Below are 26349 nucleotides of genomic sequence, written 5' to 3'. Positions count from 1 at the left end.
CATTTAGTAGGGCCACAGGAGGGTCCTGACTTATTGTCAAAATGGCACTGACCCCTTTTCTACAGGAGCAGCTGCGCAAAAGACGTACATTCATTGTACATGTTAAAAAGGATATATACATTGCTTACAGTACAGTATATGGATGTATCTATGATATTAAATTATGTATATTTAATTGTGACTATAGACTAGTCTTGTGCATCTAGTCTCTACATGGATAAACATGTCTCTAAAAGACTGTGTGTGAGGAGAAACATGCCTTCACCCTCTGGAGATGAAGTGGAGCAGTATGTAAGGCTTCAAAAATGTATGGTAGCCTATTGTGCAAAAGTTTTAGGCACTTCAGATGTTTAGATTCTTATCCATTATGCAGTACCATAAGGGAGGTGTCTGATCGGTCCCAAATGAATTCTGCAGCATAACAATGACCCAAAACATACAGCCAGAGTAATAAAGAACTATCTTCATCGACAAGAGGGAGTCCTGTAACAGATGGTATGGCCCCCCCAGAGCCCTGATCTCAACATCATCGAGTCAGTCTGGGATTACACGAAGAGACAGAAGCAAATGAGACAGCCTAAATCTACAGAAAAACTTTAGACAACCTACCTGCAGAGTACCTTGAAAAACTGTTTGCAAGTTTACCTAATAGAATTGGCAAAGATTTGATTTAGGTTTCTTCTGTTTGCTGCACTTTGCATGGAATTACATGATAACTGAAACCTATACATGGCATTACTATTGAAAGCATTCTCATTTTACTTTTAGTGCCTAAAATTTTTGCACAGCACTGTATTTGAAGTTTACTTTATCCAGTGCATCACTGCAGTTATCAGGTTCTTCCAATAAAATGCCACTTAACACAACATTCTTAGTTTTACATTTTAATGATTTTCAACAATATAATGCATATTTGTCAAATTTAACTTCTGAATGCTGTACAAAACAAAAATAACCAAAACAAATAATCTTGAAAGGAACAGAGTCAATTCAGCCTCATCAAATCAAAGCAATCATACACAATACTGTAGGTCAAGTTCTACCAAACAGTGCAACAGGCTCTCTGGTTCTCTTTAACATTTAACTAACAAGGCATTTATGAAGTATGTACAAATGCATAGAGATTGTATTCAAGCAATATATTTTATCACAAGAAGATGCATAGAGTATCCAGCATATAGCACAGGTCAGTGTCACCAAAAGATTATTCATGCTTCCAGACAGAGCAAATGTAATTCAGTAAATATGTTTGAACACCATTTAGAAAAGTAGGAAGCAAAGTATGGCTTCCCTTTAGAATCATGTAGAAAAATAGTTTGACTTTCCTTACCAATGTTTAAAATAAATTGTTGGCCTCTGAAGATACACATCTGATTTAAATACATGGGGGCAGAGTAAGATGTGACACTCAAACAGACAAGTCAGTTGTTCCCCAGTTATTTGACCATTTTAATTCGACAAAACATCCCTTTGTGTAACTTTGTAGAAACAAAAGTTATACTGTAAAATACATTTATTGTACGGAAGCTGAGAGAGGCCAGTATTGCAATTATTTTACTTGATACTGATATCCCGTGTGATCTTGGTAATTATCTTGTGATCTCGGGATAGCAGAGTTGTTTTCTCATGATAACCCTTTTTGGGCAACAACTAACAATTATTTTTATTATCATTTTGCAGACTATTTTCTTGATGTATTGATTAATTGTTTACTGTATGAAGTGTCAAAGATAGTTAAAAAATCCCATCACAATTTCTCAGAGCCAAAGCTGGCATCCTCAAATTGCTTATTTTGTGTAACCAAAAGTTCAAAACCCAAGAAGGTTCAATTTACATGATATAAAACAAAGAAAATCCTTGCATAATTAATTTAACAATTAATTATCAAAATGTTTGCTGAATAGTTTTCTATCAATTGGCTAATTGATTAAATATTTCAACTCTAAACAAGATAATTATTTAGTTATCTTGAAGATATCTTAAGAAAATGACCAAGAAAACTTTTTTTCTTGAGATATCAAGAAAAGTAACTTGATCTTGAGATAACGGATAAAATGAAATTATTGCGACTCTTGTAGTATTGCAAATTATTTTAACGATTGCTCTCAGCTTCCGTACATTTGCATGACCAAATCAAAATTAAAACAACTTTAGAACAGAACGGTGTATGAGCAAACTGCGGCAGTTTCATCTTGACCTATGTTTGTGCAAAAATACACACAGATAGAGCCATATATGAATCAGGTGAAAATAAGACAGACAAAATGGATCATACAAGTGATAAAATTCCTTTTAGTAAAGAATAAGAAAACAAAAGGACAAATTGAGTGTGTGTGGCAGGAGGTGGAAATAAAAAATGGCAAAAAAAAAAAATATGAGGAGAAACACTGTTTACAAATCTGACACAGTCTGCCGTCCATTAGTGCATTATAACTTGAGCAGCATAGAACCATGCACCAACCCACAGTGGAGACAGTCACTGATGTATATAGGAATCCCTGTGCCATTGTCGTGCATCTCTATCTCTGTCTCTATCTCTGCCTCGATCCCTATCTCTGTCTCTTTCCCTGTCCTTATGTCTGTCTCTGTCTCTGTCTCTGTCTCTGTCTCTGTCTCTGTCTCTATCTCTGTCTCTGTCTCTATCTCTCTCTCTGCCGTGGTAGTGGTGATAGTTGTGATGATTGTGTACAGGATTGTGATCCGTGTGGTGTGTCCGTGATGGAATATGCTGGTGATGCCTGTGCTGCCGGTTGCGTTCATTGTGCTCCTGCTCATAGTCTTCTCTGACATGTGGCTGGCTGTTCCCACGGTGATGTTGGTGGTGGTGGTGATGGTGGTGGTTGCTGTTATGATGATGATGGTTATGGCCCCGATGGTTATAGCCAACCTCCTCTTCATCCTCCTCCACCACATCCTCTACCTCCTCCTCCCTCTCCTCAGGCAGGTGCCTGCGGGGAAGCCTCTGGGTATAATCCCTGCTTGACTGTACATCCATAGCACCAGATGTTTGGCTGTGCTGGGGGTGGCTACGGTGCTCCGTTCTGCGGTGGTGGTGATGGTGATGGTGGTGGGTGTGCTGGGGTCTCTTTGGTTCAGTCCTCAGGAGCCGCTCTTCCTCCTCTGTTTGGCCCTCCTCAGCCCTCTGCTCCTGAGCTGGGGCTGAAGGGGGCTCCTGGTCCAAGTGGTTCTCACGGGAACCCTTCCTCTTGGGGGCTGCTGACTTTTTATTCTTCTGCTCATCCTAGGAAAAAGAAATGCAACACAGTGTCATCTGACTATTCACACAATGCATACTGATACATACTGCCAATACATATACAATGTCTTCAAAATGAGGCACCAACACACTTGTATTTGCAAGTTCACATACATACACAGCTGCTGTTAGGGAGGCAGCTGGTCACCATGTGCCTGTGCTGGCAATCACACCAGAGGCAATTTGAATATTTTTGGATGGTAATGTTCAGTTTTATCATGGGATCTTGGACCGTTCAGTGCAGCTTTGTGCAATTACATATAGATAGATGCACTATTGGCGTCAGGCTTCTCTGCATCTGTTTTACAGCTGCTGCAACCACTGTTTATTTTCACTAAATGTCAAAAATAATGATACATGTCAATAACGTAGTTACCCAAAGGTTACCCAAAGTTATATTGTAAGATCATTTACTTATGCCATTACTTATGATGATCAACAGACAAAAAAAAGGAAACTTTTCATTGCATAATCATATCAAATAAAGGTGTAAAACTGTGACTAAAACTAGTGATTAATGATTAAAACTCTAATCAATGTTTAGTCGATCAACTAATTGACTAATTTACTATTTTTTCAATAGACAGGTTTTTGAGCAACGTCATTGTGAGATGTGCATACAAGCTGGATGCAGAAAACAAACTAGGATGACTAAGAGCTTATGGGATGCCCAGCATTAGGAGTTAGTGTTGTGCGTGAAAGTGGAAAATGTTCAATACCCCATGGATGAAACCTCCCTTTCAGCTTGGAGTGCAGAAAAAGCTATTTGCGACTAGCGATCTGGCCAGAGTCCTGGATTTTAATAAGGTGGTGGGTAGTTTCCACAGATATGGGTGAGAAGGGAACACCTCAGCTCACACTGTTACTCTATGTTTTTGACTGCTTCATTAGGCTGATAAGTAGTACTTATTAATAATAAGTACGGTTTACAAGATACCTTTCTCATAATGAGATCTGGATCTTGTAATTATGAGATATTTTCTTGTAATTATGATATAGTAAGTCATAATTATGAGATATGGAATCATAATTACAAGACAAGGCCTCGTTTTTTTTCTTTGGCATATATCTAATGTCGAGTATTGATGGCAAACAGGATGAATTACATGCATGCTTCCATTACAATTGGGAGGAGGGCTTCCTTGGTCTTAACCTGTGCTACTTGTTTAAGATTTGGGTCACAAAGTTAATTTCTCACTACACGATGACTTGTGCATTTGGGTGTAGTCTAGATTAGTTTTACTGCATGTATCTGTCATTTCTTACTGGAGTTCCATGTGTAACATTAGCTAGCTAGGGCTGACTAATGGACATGTGCTGTGTAGTAAAAAAAAACTTAGTTTTCACCTCTAAAAAGTAATTTACTGGCTTTCAGCAAGTTGCTGTATTGTATATGTGTTTTCTGCCTCCAGTTCGTTTACAGGAAATCGTATATTCATGTGTTTTATGGATGAATTACACACACATCCTTTCTTGATAACTTCCAAAGAAGGCACAACTGTAACTCATATCTATTACCGCAGTGGAATAATAAAAACCCACAAAAAACTACAGTAGAATTTAAAGTTATCTCACTCACCAGAGGAAGACCTATCTCATTTCTTCCTCTTTCCAGTGGAGAAGGATGAGGAGAAATGAAATGAAAATGTTAGATGAATAAATGGAAACAAATGAACTCATAATTAACAATGCAAACAGTTTTTTCACATTCAGCAGACTGTCTATACAGATGAGATGAGTGGGATGAGATGAGATGATGATATGATATTACAGCCTATTATTTTAATGGTTAGGTGGTTTGTTTTTCCCATATGTGACTGTTTTTCATGTACCGGTATTTCTGAAGGAGTGGTGGGCAGTGTATTCTCAGCCAGCTGGGCCACCAGCGCGTTGGCAGGCTCCATCTCCGGTGGATGAGTGGCTCTCCAGTAGGACTCCAGATAATCAGCAATGTGCTCACAGGCGTCAGTTAGCTGGTTCTCATCTAAGATGACATCAAACATTTCCTACAAGAAAATAAGGACAACGGACACAGGACAAATCTGTAACTGAGACAGGATTTTAAATGCTAAAAATAACTATTTTAGTAATCAAGAAAGTCCGTGATTGGGTCCCACATAAAGGTTCACATTAGGAGATGTAAGGAAATAAAGTCATTTCAGAAAAAGGACATTCATGCATACAGAAACATGCACATTCTTTGAGGACTTTTAATTTTATAACAGGAAAAAGAATGCTGATCTTGACTATGTAGTAAATTAACTGTAAGGGATTCTAACAATCTAGTAAGCATACAAGCATGGCCTTAGCCAGAATTTTGAAATACTGAGGTCATGAGTTGACACCAAAAACAGTCTCTAAAATATTTTGTTTGGATATTTGATTTATTCAATTAGCTATTTAATTATAATTTCTACAAGTTTGACACCCCAAAGAGAATGTCTAAATGCAGTTTCAAAGCCCTCCCACACTGTGTGAGTTTTTAAATGTAGAAAGTCCTAATATGATGGTAAAATCCCTAAATTCAAAGAAAATATATAATACTGAGGACATGACCCCACTGTCCTCAATGACATCTGCAACCCTGCATACACTTCGAGTGGCCACCAATGTATTTCCACTTTACAGCAAACTCATTATTTCTACTATTTCTGGTAAGTTATCAGTTTAATGGCATTAAAATGACAGTTATCACAGCCTGAATCCATCTATTCATTCATCAATTCAAGATCAAATGTAGAATTACTGTACAGTTACTTTTACTGCACCAATTTCACACAGTGGCCACTAGATGGTACTCACTGGCGGGCATTGGGCGAGCTTGTCTGCTGCCACCAGCTGAACATTAAGATGCTTGGTCTGAGATTTCCCTCTTGTCTTGATCAATCTGGTCAACACCTACACAGCAGTGATATGAAGAGAGGGAGGAGAAAAACAGAAAGTTACAGTAGCTGTTGGCATTTCACAGAATCATGTTCCTTTAGTACAAAATATTGAGAGAACTGAGGAAGAGTCAGTCCAAAAGAAGGTGCAGGTCAGTTTTAGGAAAATGTGCTTCATGTTGTTACAGTACTGTATGATCAAGCTTACTTTTGGTGAGGAGATCTTCACATAAACAAGGATTGGTGCCAGAGAAGTCTTGGACACCTGGAGAGGGTGGTTGACTGTGTCTGCATCTAGCACCACCAGTTGTAGGCTGCGGGCAAGCTCAAAGATGCGCTCCACCTCCCCCTGGATCTGGGCTGCAAAAGCAGAGAGTAAAGACATGACGTTGACACCTAAAATCAAGAGAATCCCTCAACTGTGCATCTTTCAATTCTATGTCCACATTTAAAACAAGATGCCATATCTCACAGGTACCATAAAAAACTTTGTTCTCTATAGATCATTCACCTTTAACCTTGCAACTTGCATTGCCAGATGTGGAATGTGAAGATCTTAAAACTTTTCACCTTTTTTGCATTAGCATGAGTAGAAACAATTTAAATGTACAGATTTCTCGTTTTTCTCTATTTTTTAAATTAAGATGTAGAAATGAGAATACAATCTGAAATATTTTATTTTAGACTGTTGGACTAAACCAGAAATTAAATGATCAAGTTGTCATGTTGGTTTTGTAATAATAAATGACCTTGCAGATTTCTTGTTTCTGCATCTCAATTTAACAATATTCTTAAGTGTGAATGTGCATTTATGACCTTGGAACCTGTAAAAATCTTAATTTGGGACCACTAACATGCTTTTTCTAAAGCTTTCAAGCTTTCAACCACTACACCAGATTGAAAATCCCTATAAAAAGCTGGCAGGGGACCTTTGAGTTACGATTCTTTTTTGGAAAGCCATATTCTTGCCTCTTAATTTCTAATGCAGAGAACAAACAAAAGTACACAGACCTGTGAACAACTCACACGACAAATGGAGAATGGCTCACAAAACACCTCAAAAGATTAAAAATTGTAAATCTGGCATGAGTTATGAAGAAACACTGCCTACTCAATGAGACTGCCAAATAAGTCATGTATTTTTATTTTCCTGGGTAACTACTGTAGTCCATGAGGGGAACCAGGATATGTTGCACTCCATAAGACTAACCACTAGAGCGAGGGTATGGAGGAAGCATGGCTGTGAATATCTATCCTTTCAGTAGATGTGATGCTCACAAATATTCTACTTTGATAACAGTGAATTACATCTTACACATCTGTTAGCCCACTAAAACAAATAATCTTGATCAATGTTGAGTCCAACTTTAAACAGTTGTAAAGAGAGCAAGTCAGTGCCTTTATATGTTTATACATTTAACAGTGTCAGAGCAGTGGCTGTTGATACAGATATGGGGTAATGGACAGTAGGAAGGAAGGAATTAAGGAAAGTGGAGTATTCAAACACAGATGAACTACCAGTGCTTTCAGTCATACATACCGGCAGCATCTGGGATGAGAGCAATGAGAAAGACAAGAGTAGAGAAAACCAAGTAAATCTTATCCCCCATTCATTCTTCTCCTAACCAAGGGGTGAAATTTGGAAATGGCTTACTGTGCAATATCTCTGGGGCAAAGATAGCAAATTCCCAAGAAAAATCCAACAAACTTCTTACCGTACAATCCTCACTGACACTATTCAACGACCTTCATATGTCTCAAATGTTAATCTGCTTTCTATCTTGTTCTTAAGGGAATATTTCAATTTATTCTCTTTCTTGCTGAGAGTTATATGAGAAGATCCATACCACTGTCTTGTTAGTTCACTAAACATGAAGCTGTTGTACAGCCAGCAGCAAATTAGCTTAGCTTAGCATAAAGACAAGAGCCAGTGGGAAACAGCTTGCCGAAGATATAACATGGTAATTAGTGAGGTGCTGGTAGACAGATTTTTTTTTACCTTTGGACAGAGCCAAGATAATCATTTCCCCCTGTTTCCAGTCTCATGCTAAATACACTAACCAGCTGCTGGCTGTCTTCAGTACACAGACATGAGAGTGATATTGATTTTCTCATCTAACTCTCGGCAAGGAAGCAAATAAGTATATTTTACAAAGTGTCAAAGTTTTCCTTTTATTATCTTTACCCGTGGTGCATAAAGTGATCTCCAAGATTATTGTCTTGGAATGAGGGTTGATTTATGCAGCGCATATACAAAAATATTGTGAACACAAACTGCACAGTTTTAATGAGATAAAGAAATAGAGCAAGTCTGATAGACCTAGATCAGAAAATAACAGTTGCTTGTTTTATTTGAACCTAATTATGGTTACAAGTGGGTGAAGTTTGCCACAAGGGACAACACAACAAGTGCAAGAAAGCCAAGACAATTAAAGTAAGTTATTTCAGAAGTTATTTCAGAAATCAATTTAGGGTACTTTTCTGTTACTAATACTATTTTAATTGTCCTGGTGGTTGGGGTGTTGTAAACCGCAACAATCTTGCTCTTCAAACTGATAAAAGAGGTGTTAAGGAGAATTCGTCATAACTATTGGTCCCAGGTTGGGATGATATAGTAAAGAAATGTACCTAAATTGGAGCGGGTGTTCGACCGGTCCATTAAGGCTTTTTTTCCAGGGTTGTTGAGTATGGATCGTTTAGCCAGAGAGATGTCTGCTGTGACCCGTGTAATAGTAATTCTGGAGAGGAGACAAAGTAACAGGCATTATTACACAGTCATGATTTCCATTATGTTTTATTTCCACATAAACGGTGTCACACTGAAGAATTTAATCAGAACTTACCTGCCTTCAAATCGGTGTTTTAAATAGTCAAATAGTGCTTTTTGCATCATATCTGTAACCTGAAATTAAACAAAAATCATGGATTTCAAATAGAAATTCCCCTTTATTCAAATTCAACACATAATATCAATACATTTTTAATTCTAGATTAAGTTTCCCATATTTACAACAATGTTATAAATCATTAATTAAGCACTATTAACATGTGTGACAGGCAGACTCACCTCTAAGCCCTTCAGTGATGGCCCCATTAGAACCACAGGACGCATTGTAGGCACTACATCATACATAGCCACCTGCTCCCCCTACACCCACACAGAAACACAGGTTTAATTCAGTATATAGCCACCTGCTCCCCCTACACCCACACAGAAACACAGGTTTAATTCAGTATATGTAATACAGTATATCTTGTCTGGCTATAAATGCATGTTTACACTGCAAGCAACACATGACTGAAAGTACGTTCATTTTTTAAAAGTTGAAAAGCCACAGTTCATGATGTACACTGACTATCAAAAAAACTTTTTTTTTTAGTTTTTCTCAGTCATATTTCTGTAGTTTCTTTGTGTCTCTAACAATGTGATTGTGTTTAATAAACAGATATTGTGTGAAGCATACAGCAGCAAAGAAAATGGTCAAAAAGACATTAAAAGGTTCCCAACTGACTCCAGCTTTTAAATGAAGGTGATTTATGTCTAAAACACAGAGCATATTAAATAGTTGCATCCATCACTAGATTAATGGATTTTATCTTCTGTAATCAAACACTGTGCTGCAGGATGATGAACTCTAGATCATTCTGTGGTTAACACATACATACTGGACTCTTGTCAAGACACAATCCCTGGAAATGTATTAATTTTTTTTTTTTCAAGTTTATTATTTTGCCATTCATGCCTTTATCTGACGGTTGACAGTGTAGAGACATGCAGGAAATATAGGGAGGGAAAGGGACATTATACAATAGTCCAAGATCATCTATAGCAGCCATCATACATATCACCACAGTCCAGGCAGATATTCGTATACCAACAACTGTAATAAAAATAAGTAGTGAGTATACTGCACATCCCCTATAGTAACCATGTATTCACCATCCCCTAGTCTATGTATTTACCCAGACTCCCCACAACCACTGCATCTTGTTTAATTGAGTTATTGCCATGGGAAAAAATGAGTTTTTTGCTTGGTTGGTTGTTCTGATCCTCCGACCAGAGGGGAGTGGCTGGAACTCTACTGAAAGTGGATGGGACCTTGTCTACCTACTCAGCCAGCCTGGTCAGGTACAGGTGGTGCAGGTCAGCCTGCTGTTCCCCCATGATTTTCCCGCAGGTCTTCACAGTTTTTCCTAATTCAGTCTTGTGAGTGATTTTGGAATGTCCATACAAGCATACAATACAATAACAAAGAACGCTCTCAATAAAAGATTTGTAAAATAGAGTGAGAATGTTGTTATCAATGTTAAAAAAGTTGAGTTTTCTAAGAAAGTAAATGCGCTGTTGGCCCTTCTTAGAAATACATCATCAGCACATTGGTCCCGGGAGAGTTTTTGATCTATAATAAGACCAAGATACTTGTATTCCATCACCTCCTCTGATCCTAGATACAGCAGGTGGTGGAACATCACATCTAAAATCTAAATTCAGCTCTTTGGTCTTGCATGTGTTCAGATTTAAATGTGAGGCAACACATCAGTTGACGAAGTCATTTAAAACTAGACCATGTTCGACTTCATCCTGCTTGATTAGAATGACCAAGGCGGTGTCATCTGCAAACTTAATTACATGGCGTCCAGGGTATCTGCTTCGAGAAAAGTACAGTGTGTATAAAATATAGCAAAGGTGCAGCACACTGCCCTGTGATGTGCCAATAGAGGTAAAATGCACCTCTTGAACATGGTGTTGCCTACCCTCACCCTTTGAGATCTGCCCATAAGGAAATCCAAAGTCCATCTGATTAGTTTTGAATCCTGTCCAAACTGCTCTTTCAGTCTGTCAGCCAGGATTAATAGGTGGATTGTATTAAATGCAGAAGAGAAATCTGCAAAGAGGACTCGTGCCTTCTGCATATTTAAAATGGTATCATCTGTCACTCTTGCAGAGTGATAAGCAAATTATAGTGGGTCCAGGACCTGCTTACATGAGTTGATAATGTGAGTTTTGATAATCCTCTCAAGTGATTCAACTACCAGTGAGGGAAATGGGCGTGTAGTCATTAGGACAGGATGGATGATGGACTTTGGGAAGGCGGACCACGATTGATGTTTTCAACAGTGACAGGACCACCTGGGTATCCAGTGTGTGTTGAAAGAGGGAGTGCTCATCCCACTCAGTGTTTCAACACCCTGCCACCAATGTTATCGTGCCCTGGGCTCTTTCATGTGTGAGTGCTCTCAAACACTTGCTGCACCACCTCCTCCTTGATGATGAGTGTGTTGTGTGTGTTCTCCATCCCAGCATTGTCCATCTCTTGCCAAGCAGGAATGTTGTGGCCGCCCCCCGTCTTGGAGTGGGTGAAAAATTCATTCAGTTTGTTGGCTAAAGAGAGGTACACCCTCTCATCTGGACAGGTGTCCATTTTTTTCCCTGCCATAAAGGGAGGGGACATTTGTCATGGTCTTTATGCCAGCCTATGCAGCACTAGTGTTGCCCAGGTTACTCTGTACCTCTGTACCTTGTCCCTACACTGGCATTTGGCCTTATAGATCTCCTTGTTTACCTTCCTCTGTATCTCCCTTTTGTCCTGCAGGCTCTGGAAGCAAAAAACCCTCATTTTCTCATTTAGCACCTCCTTTAATCCTTTAGCCACCCACGGCTTGTTCTTTGGGTACACTCTGTTGGTCTTTGTTGGAATAATCGCACCCACACAGAAGACTATATAGCCCAAGATAACTTCTGTCATCTCATTTAAATTGGCAGAAGTCCTCATCCCACACCTGGATCTGCTTGTCCACAGGCTTCATCCTCAGAATCTGTTTATAGGTGGGTCTAAGTAAATGGTAAATGGGCTGCATTTATATAATGCCTTTCTGGGCCTCCGACCACTCAAAGCACTTTTACACTACATGCCAACATTCACCCATTCACACACACACATTCATACACTGATGGCACAGGCTGCCATGCAAGGTGCCAACCTGCTCATCAGAAGGAGTTTCTAATCATTCACACACATACACTCATACACCGATGGCACAGTCTTCAGGAGCAATTTGGGGTTCAGTATCTTGTCCTTGGACAAGATACTGGACCCCACAACTGGAGGAGCCAGGAATCAAACAGCCAATCTTCCGATAGGTGGACAACCAGCTAAGAAGGACAGTATTGTGCTCTGAGCCACCAAGGGGGGCCTTAGAAATGGATGAATATGCCTTAGGGATGGAGCCATAACCTAAGTCAATGGTTTTGTTTTTTCTTGTAGGGTAGGTGACATACTGAGAATAGGGAGACAGTGTGCATCAGGGGAAATTTCATCAAATTCTTGGGTAATACTAAAAATAATATCTGCTGCCTTATCAGTATTTGCTTTTCGATGGATATAAACAATTGTGAGAAATATTTGTGGGAAGTCATTGAAGATAGGAGGGTTGCATGGACACTGATAAGAGTTCAATATCAGGGGTACAGATCTTCCTCACCGCCGTTGTTTTGCACCACCCGTCATTTATCATGACGTACACGCCCCCTATTTGCTCCTTGCCTATAGTCTCTCTGCATCGGTCCATGCATGTGATAGTAAATCCGTCTGGGTAAACGTAAGAGTCCAGCACAGTCTTGCTGTTTGTTTAAGAAAATAATGGTTGGGAGCTGAACTTCTGTTTTCCTCCCTTAAGTTTTTGCTGCACCCCTCCCTTCTTTCCTCTTTTCCTTTTGTGTCCATTATAAAAAGAAAATTCCTTGTAATCTCCGCAGGGATGTTTGCATCAGGCTGATTCTAATCACTTGAGTAGGAGCTATGTTGCAGGAGGAAGTCTCTGCTGTAGCGTATGTGTGAATCCAATTTGCCAGCTGGTTCACCTGCAACGTTGTCTGCAAACAAAATAACTCCTAGTGATAAAACTAATCCCCGTATACTCATCATGATGCCTTGTAGTCCGATGCATGAACAAGCACATCGACAATGAACAACAGATTTGTAAAGACAAGAAACAATAACAAACATGACTCAGACAAACTGTGCTGCTGGTCACCACAGTGCAGAGCCTACCTTCCCTGAAAACCAATCAACAACATTGTAATTATAGAAACTCAGGTTCACCCTTTTATACCGCAGTATAACACCTTTGTTAATGCGAGGTTCAGTGGCCTGTGTTTGACCCATTGAGGGTGATGGGAAATGCAGCTTTATCCATCATCGCTACATCTGTCTGAAACTAATGTACATGTGAGCTATTGAGTTTTTCTCAATTGTATTAAATTAATGCTGACTAATTAGATCTCGGAGGCTTTGTTAATCCATGAAAATATATACAGTGTACAAAATACTAAACAGAGCCTCATGTCAACATGTTGCTTGCAGTGCAAACATACAGTAGGTTGAGAGTGGATTACATTTAATTTTAGATAACGAAAAGCAATGGGATGAAAGAGAAGTGAGCAACAAACGTTCAGTCACTTACCGGTTTCTTTTTCACCTGCTGATTGGCTGTTGGAGACAGGAGAGATACCTGATGTTAACCAATCACCAATCAGCAAAAAATAGGAGAACAAACAATCCTTTTACACAATTTCAAACACACACACACACACACACACACACACACACACACACACACACACACACACACACACACACAAACACACACACACACACTGACCTTGTGAAGGAGGGGTATATTTCTTTGAGTTCATATCTTGAGCGGCTTGAGATGCTGCTTTGCTGAAATGTGACAAAATGACCTAAATTAGCAGTCAGTCATTCATTCATGTTGAAAATAGAACGCTATACTGTATGTCTGATGCTCTAAGATACTGTGATATAGCATGTATAGAGCTTTCAGAGTAAATCCCCTTTAGTGATTCAGAACAGTTGCCACCAAAGCCAAATATCCAAGATCCTCTAGATGTGTTTCTGTCACACTAACTAGGTCAAGTCAAAATCTTGCAGTGGGCAGTGGATCCTCTTGCCTGCCAGGCTGATCAGAGTAAACACAACCAATGCTGTAGGTTAAATTTACTATCCAATGTTTTCCTTTTGGTCAATCTATTGACTTTTGTTTTGTTTGTATGTGTGCAGGACCAATAAAGATTATTATTTGGATTACAGTACACTAATACAGTAGACTTGTCTGCAACAGTAGTATACAACAGTTCTCTATTGAAGCCAGTGGAAAGAGCAGCATGTTGTACGTACTTGGCTAAGGCCTTGGCAGCTTTTCTTGCCTGGACCTCTCTTCTGATGAGAATGGTTTCCAGATTGACTGGACTGGGGACAAAGCCCACCACACCATCCTCCTTCACCGGCCGTCCGATCCACCAGTCATTGTTAAACTTCTGGTCATTTCAAGAGAAAAGAGAGTGTGTACTTAAGGCTTGTTTTGGCTAAAGAAAAAACTCAATTCAGCAACTGCATTTATGTCATTTTTATCTACTGCAATGTGTATCAAAATCTTAATGCAGAGTGTCATGCCTTATAAGACAAGTCCTGGTAATAACTCCACCTGTATGTAACTCATTTATGTATGTGTGTTTCTTTCAAACCTCTTTGACATGCAGGAAGTCTCTGGCCTCAAAGGTGACAGCCTGGCCTGGCACGGGGACGCTGTCGTCGTCTGCTGGCGTGTAAGAGAAGTTGCAACGTACAGCAAATGCCACTGGCTTGTACTGGGGACACAGGACAGATATTCATAACAAAACAACGAATTTCTCAAATATCTTAATTCCTACTTTTCACCCATACACATGTTCACACAATTGAATCATTTTGCTCAATTACAATTGATTACATGCAGTGCATTATTTTGAATCTGTACATTGAAAACAATCTTTCTAACATCCAGTAACAACTAGTATTGTAACAGAGAACCAGAGCTAATGTGAAATGAGACTGATAAAGAAACTTGCTGCCATTTTCATGCAGAAACATTTTCAGTACTACATTCTGTAATCTGCCCAAATGTGCTTTTAAAGCATAATATTGTTAACTAGATGATGCAATAAATCATTTCTGTGCACGTGTAAATATGTACAAAGCTGTTCATATTCTTTTCAAACCAACATAGTTACATATTTAGGATAATATTGTGCAGTGCATGCCTGGGAGTATGGCCATGTACCTGTATGCATGCTGTGCATACACACTGAGTGTGTGCGTCATGTTTTGTATGTGGGCATTGTGCTTTTATTAACTGCCACAATGTGCAAAAACAGCTCTGCAGGTCAATATTAACAATTTGTAAACTGTAGCTTATGATCTTAATCATTTAAAGGAGAAATATCATTCTGAGCTCTGCACTTACATTGCAGGCATACGGAGCTCAGCAGGAGTCATGGAGAAAAAAAGTGTGTGCACAGAAATGAATAAATCACACTGTGGAATTAATTGGTGCACACAAATTACTAATTTGTGGTCTCCTATTCATGTGCACAAATTACTTAATTTGTGCTCTTGATTTTTTCTGGTCACAAAGTAATGAATTAATGAATGAATGCAGTATTAAACATTTTTACATAACTTAGGGGATATAACAGATAATGCAGTGTGGTTTAACAGGCAAAATGTCAGTTAGATCCACATATCCTCATCCAGTATCAAACCAAAATTGAATTAAATCCAAGCGTCTCATGTAGATTAGATTGTACATGGACCGACAGCAGTAAGAACTATAGTTACAGGTTCTTGTGGTTACTCCGGTCTGTCAGGGAGGTGCACATAGAGTTTTAGCAGCAAGCTGTGGTATTGGGGTGCCAACAGATGCTGCATTTATTCAATTGTACCAATCTCATTAGGTTATCACATCTGTTACATTTGTCCTTGTCCCCTCAACACTGAGTTGTGAAACTAAATTGGACATGGTTAGTTTCTGTCACACTGACTTACTGGGTTACTTGAACAGAACAGACTCATCATTAATGTGATTAGAAACATTTGTGCTTGTCCTACTATGACAAGTCAAAATGTGAAAAAGACTGATTCCTTCCTCTTTGTTGCAAAGTACCTACTGTATGCTTTCCTCTGATAGAAAGCCTGTTGGCATTGTAATCCTATCAGAGTCAAATGTCAGTGGCATGCCGATCAAGCTGCTAATTACTCCACTTTAGAAAGATGAGAGTGTGGGGTCAGCAGGGGACTGGCCGTGTTGTGTTTGCTGCCTTAATTACAAAGCTCCATTGGGAGCACATTAAATCTGTAGGAGAGGATATAATTGAATATTCAATGGGACGTGTATCAGCAGGCGTCGCTTAAAAGGCAAAGAGAGGGGACTTTAATATCAGCTGTGATATTTCAATGTCTTTTTGTTTAATGACCTTCATGGTGATTACAATATGCCAACAGAAAAAGAGCAATGTATGCATACACCTCCTTCAGTACATGCATACACCTCCTTTGGTGTGTGTGTGTGTGTGAGTCACACTAAAATGTGATTTTAGGAGACAATTTAGGAGATTGCAATGGCTCAGCTTTGACTTGACCTCATATCATATTTCTTCAACTTTTTAAGTTTAAGAGGTTTGGAACTGTTGCCACTGTTTGCCACTAAAAAGCACTTCCCAAATTGTTCCTCAGATATTTCACACGATGTGCCAGAATTACACAACTTAATTAAAGCCTGATCACTAATGGATTTTTGAGGCCAGGACTGATATCTGATAACGATATATATATTTTGATTTTTTTTTTTAATATAAACACATAACATAAATAAATGCTTTTGCTAAGAATCCCTTAGATTTTTTTTTTTTTTAAAGAACTTGTGATCAAGTTATCTCTCTTCTTTCTATATAAAGCAAGGAATCTCTGTCTGTATGTATGAATGTAAGTTTGTCCTTCGCATATCTCAAGAACTGTTCATCCGATCCACTTCATACCTGGCAGGTGGATTGCTAGGGATACAAGGAAGTGCAATGAAGATGTCTGAAGTTATTTGGATGAGCAGTTCTCGAGAAATATATAAAAATACCTCATAAATAACGTTGATTTGCTTCTTCTTCTGCCCGTGGAGTCAACGAGCAGAAATATGGACAGTGCCACTCTGCCACTGCAACCCACATTGTGGTCAGAGGTGGGATTACATCCATAGTGTTAATGACTTGAAAACATTTAGGAGACTTAAACTCTACTATTAAACTGTGTAGTATGAACGAAACTTGGCATGTGCGTTCAAGACATAGTGCAGGATGTCTCAGGTACGTTCATCCAATCAACTTCAGTTCAACTCAAAATTGTTGTCTCCAGATATTCTGTTTGTGAGGCATTTAGGGAGCATCGGTAAATTATAGAGTCTACTGATAGCCTGCGTGTGAGGCGTTTTGGGAAAATCGTATTTGTAGAGTCTACTGATAGCCTGCATTTGAAGCGTTTAGGGAGCATTGGTAAATTGTAGCGTCTACCAAAAGTTTGAATGAGAGGCATTTAGGGGACAGGCACTGTTCTCTCTAGGTATTGAGAAATCAGCCCATTCCGAACAGGCATTTTACACTTGAAAAATCAACTTGTCAGTTTCTGCACAGCAGTGTCTTATGTTACTTATTGGCAGTCATACATTTATTGGTAAGGCTCTAATCTTAATTATCGTCATCATTATCAAACCATTTCTACTTGAGTATTTGTCATAAGAGACATATGACGGCCACCACTGGAAAACCTAGATATGTACACCTTTGGCAAGCAGTTTAGGCAAATTATGGTTACAATACAAGCCATTCATGTTTGATATTTGGCATTATGCTCATGGAGATTCCTTTGTAACTGAAAGACGATAACAAAGCATGTAGGTGTATTGGTATATATGTCAGAAACTGAAATACTAAGTGTAGTTCTTACTCACTACAGCTTGAGAGAACACGTGCATAGTGAGCAAATGCAGAAAACATCTTCACCACTTTGACAACACGCATGCAGAATTTAGAAAGAAATGTGCTGCAGATACAGAAATGCTGCAAGTCCAATACATTGCGAACGTAATTTTAAAACTAAAACCACTCAACAATGAATTCTGATTTCATGTTATTGGACATATTGTTTATACACCTACCAGTGTTAGCCTTTTACCAATTACTAGCCCGTCCATCAGTTTTTAGTGTCCCCTAGAAACATCCTTTGTGTTGTAGGACTTCAATTGTTGGGTGTAGCATTTCTGAAGTATATTTGTTGCATGTTTCTTTATGGCACAAACATGTTGTCAAATTGGGGATTTTTTTTGTTATTTTACTCATTTGCAGTATTTTTATGTTTTGTATGTGTTGTTAAGGTGGTGAAGATGTTTTCTTCTTATGTTTTATCAAATTGCAGTGCATTAAGCTTGCTCCACCACCATAGTATGCTAATAAATAAAGGAAAAATGCAAATAATACTTTAAAGGGTGAGTCTAGATTTATAGTCTTGACTTGCGAATGAACTTTAAAGAATTTTAAATAAAAACATGCTGGAACAAGCAGTACAGAAATGAGATTAAGTGATTTATCTCATCTCATTTGCACATCAGATTACAGGTTATTGTCCTCATATTTTATTTTAGATTCTAAAGCCGACATATTCAGCACATTTTGTGGTGAACTGTGGTTGCAGACAGATGGAAGAAGGTGTCAGAATTCCTCATTATTATTCCTCTGCAGACATTGAGCACGTAAAGAGATGACAGGACTGAAGATTGCAATTACTCATTTTAATAGCAGAATATTGCTCTGCTAATCCGATGCCCTGATATCTGTGTTTCCTGTCTGTGATGTAATCACGTCCTTGAGAGCAGCCTCTGTGAAAAACGAGTCTGCGAAGGTTGCAGTGGGTTGGGTCAGGTGATACCATGATGCAACAGTGAGACAGTACCTTGGCCTTCTCCAGCTGCACCTGGGCGTTTCTTTCCTCAACGACATCCGAGTCCTGACGCTCTCCCTGGAGGAGAGACGGAGAGTAACGACAATTAGTTTAATCAGTTCACTGCATTAATCGCTATGAATTGGAATTACTGCATTGGTATTATAGACTGATTAGCAGAGTTGTCTGTTTCTTTATAGTTGTGGATAAAGATTTTTTTAAATAAAAGTGTAAGAAAGGACTCAGAGAAAGAGAAATATGTGAGAGCACATGTGAAAATCAGACTAATTCAAACTAATGTTGGGACCACTAGTCAGTGCATTCATTATTTGTTTTTATTTATTTAACGAGGGAAGCATCACTGACATTAAAATCTCCTTATCAAGAGTGTTTTAGTCAATTAGTCACTGACTAAGACACAAAAGAGAAAACACAAAATATATAATGACATCAAAATTAAAGAAAAAAAAATCACAACAGCCAATAAGAATGATATAAAAGATGCCATATTGTAATTATTGTGAGCTGGCATTTTAAGGACAACCTAAGAACAATAAACACATCATGATTCTAATGTACCCCAAAACAGCAGCAGCCAGATGAGAAACCAGAAATGTTTTAAAAGAGTACTCGAGCAATTCATTATTGCACTTCTATGAAGTTGTGAGAGACAGATATTGTGAGGAAAACAGTGGTCAAAATTGATGCGGCAGAGACTGAGATGTCCTGGTTTTAGTCCCTATGAGTCACGCTCCAAAAACACTGAATTCTACACTTCCCACAATGTCCATTTTTTAAAACTCCATGTGCTCAGTTTCTAATTTGAGTAATTTTCTCAGACTTGCTTAAGTTCTTATAGAGCAACAGACAACTTTATACAACTGTTTTCACAGGCTGTGTCTTTAAATGTAAAAGCGCCTTTCCAGCTGTGGAAGGAGAAAATATATAAGAAAGGCATTCAGATAAACAAATTGGCAAAAAGAAGTTACACACAAGATCATCAGGAAAGACACAGTGTTAAAAGTAGAAAACAAATGCAGTAAAAGAGAATAAAAGACAAAAAGACATACTCTCATTTTAAAGAATCAGATGAGGATCTGAGCATCAGTTAAAAGCAGCTTTAAAAAGGTGAGTTATGAGAGCTTTTTTAAAACTGGGAAGGGTAAATGAATAAAATTGCATTGTCTCAATTAATAAATTTCCCCAAATGTCTTATAATCCTAATAATAATGCCAATGCAAACAGAATCAACACTTCACTGTTAAGCTTACGACCTATTATGAATAACATCTCCTCGACATGCCTTCTCACTGACTATCCCTTTTCCCAGAACCCTTCTGCCTTTAATTGTCAGAAAGCGATGCAGCAAATCCCTCCTGGGACAGTCAGGTTTATGTGCCATGTGTCCCAGAGATTAGATTGTCCCCTCAAAGACATGGTAATTAATGCCCTCTGTGTCATAGCCAGGAGATGGCACAGCCCCCCTGCGTCAATCTGGCACTCAAGATACACACTTGCATCCCAAAGTCACAAATCAGCTCTCTCGCTGTCACCAGTCTGCTCAGTATGATGCATTTTAACAACGCAGTCCTTGGTGAGCCCCATAAAATCAGTATACTAAAATCTAATCTCAAATTATTTTCACATACACTTGTACTCTATTATATTAACTTTAATAATAACTTTATAATTTCATACTGTATTTTATATTTTTTATTTGCTGACATTTTTCTTTTTTCCTACACTTTTCTTTGTAAGCTGCTTTCATGATAACCAGCTTCAACCTTGTTATATAATATTCGTTTGGCAAACTTTTTCGTCTTCATTACACAAATTAATAACAATTTAGGGTTCAATGTCTTGCTCAAGGACACTTCCAACATGTACAAGGAGCAGCTGGAAAAAGAGAAATTGAAAATTTGTGAATCTTGTAATGAAACATTTTTGTTGACAGATTGTTGATTGTTGTATCAGAGAGATATTTTTTCACCTCAGCTCCATTTTCAGGATTTCACTTCAGGTTATTTCTCTTTAATGAGTTTGGATCATTAAGGTTTACGGCGCAGAACAACGGTGAGAGAGAAGTGACTGAAATGTAGATTTTTTAATTGAACAGATCTTTGGTAACATCCTGTATGATTTGGCAGGAGGGAGACATGAGAATACATCAAATTTTATTCAATATGACTTAAACTGAAGTTTGGTGGAGTTCTCTTCACTCTGCTGCAACTGAACCTATTAAACCCTGTTTCCTACAATGGCATTCATATAAAACTAATGTGCACCGGCAAATATCTTTTATAGGAAGCTTGCTGCCACCTTGAACGTATCTGCTACTGTTAACTGTCTGGACAGATTAAACAAATTAGATATAATGTGTTAATTAGGAAGGTTTGAAGGTGCTGGAGGATTTTTGAAGTCTGGAGAGAGTGAGGCTAGCTGTTTCCTGCTTCCAGTCTTCATGATAAGCTAATCGCCTCTCTGCTCTAACTTCACACTTAAAGCACAGACATGAGAGTGGCATCGATCTTCTCATCTAACTCTTGGAAAGAAAGCGAATAAATGCATTTCCAAAAAATATTGAACTATTCCTTTAAGATTTTGGAAAAATTGTGGTCTTGATTAAATATTAACAGAGTCAATTTGAAATCTTTAATCTTCTTCCTATTACTTCTGTGCAGCATAAGAATGTCACGCAAATGTTGCCATCAAATATAATTCAGGCAGCAATTATGTTTCCTCTAAAACATCTTTGGCAAAGCAAAGTATTAGTATATAAATACATTTTGTTGGACACAAGGTTTCCCTCTTTAACGCTCATTAAAAAAGGATCATACTGTAAGAATACACTGGGTAAATCAAAGCCACACCTGTGTTCACTGCTCAGACTTCATGTTCAAACAGCTAGAAACAATATCCCGTTGACTCTCCTTTACCACTTACACACTCCTACTCTATAAGTTATTCCAAATGAGTGAACACTGCGCTGCCTGACACCAGTGAGGCAGTGTGACTTTGACGGATGATGGATTATGCAACATGTCTATAGGCCAGTAATTATGATGGACCTATTTTCAACTGCAAACAACTCTGTTTTAATAGCTTGTATTGTGAAATTAAGTGGGAAGACAGAGGGAGTGAGCTGAAGGACGGGAGGATGGGAGCTGAAAGAAAGAGAGGGAAAAAGAGTAAAGAGTGAAGTGAGGATACATGTTGGACAAAGAAAGAAAAAAAAAAACCCAAAATTGATGATGGAGGTTCAGAGAAGACAGGGTATGATGAGTGAAATGTGAAGAGGAAATTCATGAATAGTAAAATTATAAATCAAGGAGGTGAGATTTCGAAAGCGTAGATACATACAGTGTGTGGTGAAGTTTAGTGACTAGAAAAGAAGAGTGTTGATAGCTGATCAGCATACACCTGCATGAATGTATAAGACAGTTTGCTGCACTCTTGCATGTTATATTACAGGCTGGAATACAACTTTAAATCATAGAGTCCTCCTGCCACCAAATTAATGATATTAAATTAATATTTGGGATCCCTCTGAATATATACTAGAATTTATTATTTTTTTAAAGTTCCTAGTTAATTTCTATACATTACATATTTGGAGGTCTTCTCCAACTCTACAATCTGTTTTATTCCTAGTTTATTTTTTATCTTTTATTTTAATATGTCATTTAAAATCCTATTTATATATAATTTTATATTGTATTTGTATTTGTATTTCTTCTGTATCTTATCTTAATGCCCTTTTCTTACTGAATGTATGGCACTTTGAATTGACCTTGTTGATAAAAGGTGACATACAAATAAATTTGTCTCACCTACAGTATATGCGTCTTCTAACAGACATGTTCATGGACTTGAATTGAAAGGAAGAAACCCATCCAGAGTCAGAACGCATCTCCATTTACTAGATAAAGAAGTGATCAACATCAAAGAGAAAGCTAGGTAAAAATAGGTCAAAATAACACAAGAAAGGCGGCGTGGTGAGAGGAAACACAAGCATAAAAAAGACTATGAATTTAAAAACTATGAATTTAACTACAAATGTAACTATCACTAAAAATTAAATGTAATAAGTAATAAATAATAAATAGTAAAATAAAAATGGTCAAATGCTTAGAAAGCAAAACTGAAATTAACTGACACCAAAATGCATTTTGAAATAGTGATGTCAAGTTTAACTAACTTGAAAAAATGGAGTACAATTATATATCATATAAGGGGTGGAGAGAATAAGTTACAGAAAAGCAGAAGGATGCAGTCGAGACAGTGTCAAGATAGAGAATTCAACGTGATGAGGAGGGAATTGGAGAGGAGGAGGATGTAAATCTCCCTGGGGCAGAATTATGCCCAGGCATGGGTTTTTGTTTACCCATGGCTGGTGTAGACATCTGTTCGCACAGCACCCGCCTCTCATGCAAGCCAATGTCACCCAGCCAATAGTACAAAACGCCCCCGCTGAATTACTAAACAATATTGAGCACGCTACTGCAGGTGACTAGAGATGTCTGGGAAAAGGAAAGAACTGCAAAAATTAGGGATTTACATGAATTGTCAACTGCTTAGATAATCAATGAATTGTTTCAATCATTTTTAAGCAAAAATGTCAAAAAAATCTCTGGTTTCAGCTTCTCAAATTTAAGGATTTGACACTTTTCTTTGTGATATTTGAAAGCATTTTGATGGTTGGATAGAACAAGCAATTTAAATACATCACCTTATAGTTTTAAAGGGCATTTTTCACCATAAATCAAGAAAATAATCAGAAGATTAATCGAAAATGAAAAGTTAGTTAGTTAGTTGCAACTCTACGGTTCAAATTCAGAGCAGCTTTTGCAACATTAAAAATGGGCTTTGCTAATCATCACAGAACATTTCAGTTAGATGAAACTATTGATCAATAATACCCAGAATTCCTGTTCTACACAGTATTTCCCGTTTCTTATATCCATATCATCTCTGCCCTGTAAAAGTGTCCAGTAAGTCTCGTCTAATTTTCTAATTCACTCTTTTTTTCTACTGCACTTCTTCATTCATCCCTCCATCTCCATCTCTTCACCAACAACCCCTTCCTTTCCCTCCCATCCCAACCCATTAACGTGATTACGTGACTCAGAGGGTGGGAAAAGGAAGGTGGAGGACGAAGATGATGGGAGGAGGGTGGGTGAACAAGTAAAGACACATTTTATCGTGCGCTACCTGAAGGTGACTCCTTTCCTGCTCAAAAGCGTTTACACAGCTCTTTCAGCACACGCCAAGGGAGTACATTAGGAAAGGAGCATCTGATTGGGGAGATGGACTCCATCCCTTAACTGAAATAATCAGAGCCATCGAGTCGCCAGGAGCCAGCTGGCTGGCCTGGAGCACTGCAATTCCCCAGAGGACAAACAAACTCTGGACTGGGTTTTAAAGAAAAGCTGATACAGCTTATGTTCACATTAAAGATGTTTGAACCAGTTTATTCCAGCTCTTTCTTATTTACTTCTTCATTGTTGGATTTGTTTAAGAAAACTTTGCATGAACCTTTTATTCAGTTCATTCAGTTCATTCAGAAGCAACTACAGGGGAAAAAGTCCTGAGAGGCACAGTTTTGTGGATTTTATGGGTATCATGGGAATAAAAAGCAACTACTAATGCCTGGAAAGACATGAAATAAAGGGCGAACTGCTATGTTTACTGATGCTCCTATTCAGATGTTTCTTCAGCTGTAACCAAACAACGGACAAGATCAGTGATGACAAAATGAGCAGATCTTTCATGCTAAGCTAAATGCACAGGTAGAGAATTGAATTTACGATGACCCCTTAACAAAGCCTTTAAACTAACAAGATGAGAGGTTATTTGGTCTATTCAAATAAGTTACATACAGCATGTGTCCAAATGCCAGATGTTTAATTGTTCTGCATCACTTGTGCTGTGCAAAATGTCTGGAACAAACAAAAGAGAGTATTGTTGTGTGCAAAAATGCAACAAGTAAACATCTCCACATATGCTTCAGACAAGAAAAAGAAAAAACACATGACCTGAGAACCTGTAGCCTGTATGTTCAAATGTTTTTGGAGTCCTTCATGTAAAACACTTGAGGCACCTTCATGTTACACAGACACTTCTTTAACGTTCATTCAATTCAGTTTATTAGATGTTTCGAACTGTTTTATCCACTGTATGAAAGACAGTCCTGAATGCTTTGAAAGCTTAGGGAAGTTGCTGTGCGGTGCTCTTTAGTGGTGGGGAAGTCAATCCAATGTATATTTGCCAAACCAACCTGTTAGTCATCATGCTTTTCTCTTGTAAAACCACAACATACTGTTTGTAAGTAAAGCATAAGTCTCACCTTTGTATGGCTTGTCTAAGTTAGGTTTTGAGTACTGCCAGAATAGTCTTATTACTGTGTTTTTCAAACATTGAGGAAAAAACACCCATTACAACTGGATTCCCCCCATCTGCCTCAGGGGGCAGTGATGAGCACTGAGCACCAGAGTGATAACGCTCTTGAGAGCATACTGTTGGCCTACGTGGACAAGCCCAATAATAGAAAGTGTCTTCAAGTATTTTGTTTTTAAGGCCTAAAGGATGAGGATAGAGTGGTTGGTTTGGCAAAGGTGGGTCTGGTTTCAATTAGGAGCTTCCAAACGAGGCTTAGTTAGACTCTGATAGCAAGCAACACAAGTTTTAAGAGAGTCAGACAGAAAGAAGGAAAGCACATTTTTTTTATCAAAACCAAGTTCAGTTAACGAAAATGAAAGAAAATGCACTTTAAATGTCTACTTGCTGCAAGTTTAACATTAAAACACATTCTCAACATTGTCTTGACAAGAAAGTTGTTCAACTAAAAAGGGCAAACTGAACATCTGTAAGACTGGACTGTATGCCTCAATGGCTACAACCACAAACATAAGACCCATGTTGAAGCACAATTCCAAAAACATTTAATATGGCACTTTTATGGAATTATTTGGAGCTTTAAAGGAAATGTAGTAGACACTGGAAAGCTGTCAAAGTGGTGAAAAAGAAAATATGTGATGGAATCTCAAACAAAAATCAGCCATCTCTCCATCCAACCAACGAGCAAGACACTTTGATTCAGCTGTACGCCCGGCTTGTTTTTCTGTTTTCCTAATTCAAGACCTCATCCATCTTCCATCTCCTCCAGCTGGCAAGCTTAAGCACGAGTAGCAATTATCCATTGCACCAGATAGTATACATTTGTATCCCTAAAGATACCATTCCAACTGCACACTCCCTCAAAAAAATGGGCAGATCCATGGCAGTTTCCATGGCAACCATTGAAAGAAATATGCCACCAAAGCATAAATGACTCCCACTAATGAAATTCTTCTCCCATTGTCACTTGTATGCTGTGATCCTCAGAGAAATACAC

At 38.3% G+C, this 26349-nt stretch overlaps 1 protein-coding gene across 3 annotated transcripts in view; it reads right to left on the bottom strand.

The window, feature by feature from the left end:
- Nucleotides 1-890: 890 nt before the first annotated feature.
- cacnb2b (calcium channel, voltage-dependent, beta 2b) overlaps nucleotides 891-26349 on the bottom strand; it is a 37194-nt gene continuing 11735 nt past the window's right edge. For 2 of the 3 annotated variants that reach the window (XM_067606277.1, XM_067606278.1), the window contains exons 2-14: nucleotides 18969-19034; nucleotides 14684-14806; nucleotides 14337-14476; nucleotides 13801-13862; nucleotides 13603-13628; nucleotides 9206-9286; nucleotides 8982-9040; nucleotides 8767-8876; nucleotides 6347-6498; nucleotides 6059-6154; nucleotides 5089-5262; nucleotides 4836-4863; nucleotides 3136-3241 (exon numbers count right to left, since the gene is read on the bottom strand). In XM_067606277.1, the coding sequence (XP_067462378.1) occupies nucleotides 4852-4863; nucleotides 5089-5262; nucleotides 6059-6154; nucleotides 6347-6498; nucleotides 8767-8876; nucleotides 8982-9040; nucleotides 9206-9286; nucleotides 13603-13628; nucleotides 13801-13862; nucleotides 14337-14476; nucleotides 14684-14806; nucleotides 18969-19034 (1101 nt within the window). In that variant the 3' untranslated portion in view covers nucleotides 3136-3241; nucleotides 4836-4851. Of the gene's footprint in view, nucleotides 3242-4835; nucleotides 4864-5088; nucleotides 5263-6058; nucleotides 6155-6346; nucleotides 6499-8766; nucleotides 8877-8981; nucleotides 9041-9205; nucleotides 9287-13602; nucleotides 13629-13800; nucleotides 13863-14336; nucleotides 14477-14683; nucleotides 14807-18968; nucleotides 19035-26349 lie in introns of all 3 variants that reach the window. The other variant, XM_067606279.1, reaches the window with a different exon arrangement.

The sequence above is a fragment of the Thunnus thynnus genome, chromosome 12 (genome assembly GCF_963924715.1).
Source record: "Thunnus thynnus chromosome 12, fThuThy2.1, whole genome shotgun sequence".
Classification (NCBI taxonomy): domain Eukaryota; kingdom Metazoa; phylum Chordata; class Actinopteri; order Scombriformes; family Scombridae; genus Thunnus; species Thunnus thynnus.
Note: the sequence above shows the minus strand (reverse complement) of the source record. Positions and strands in the feature narration are given on the sequence as shown.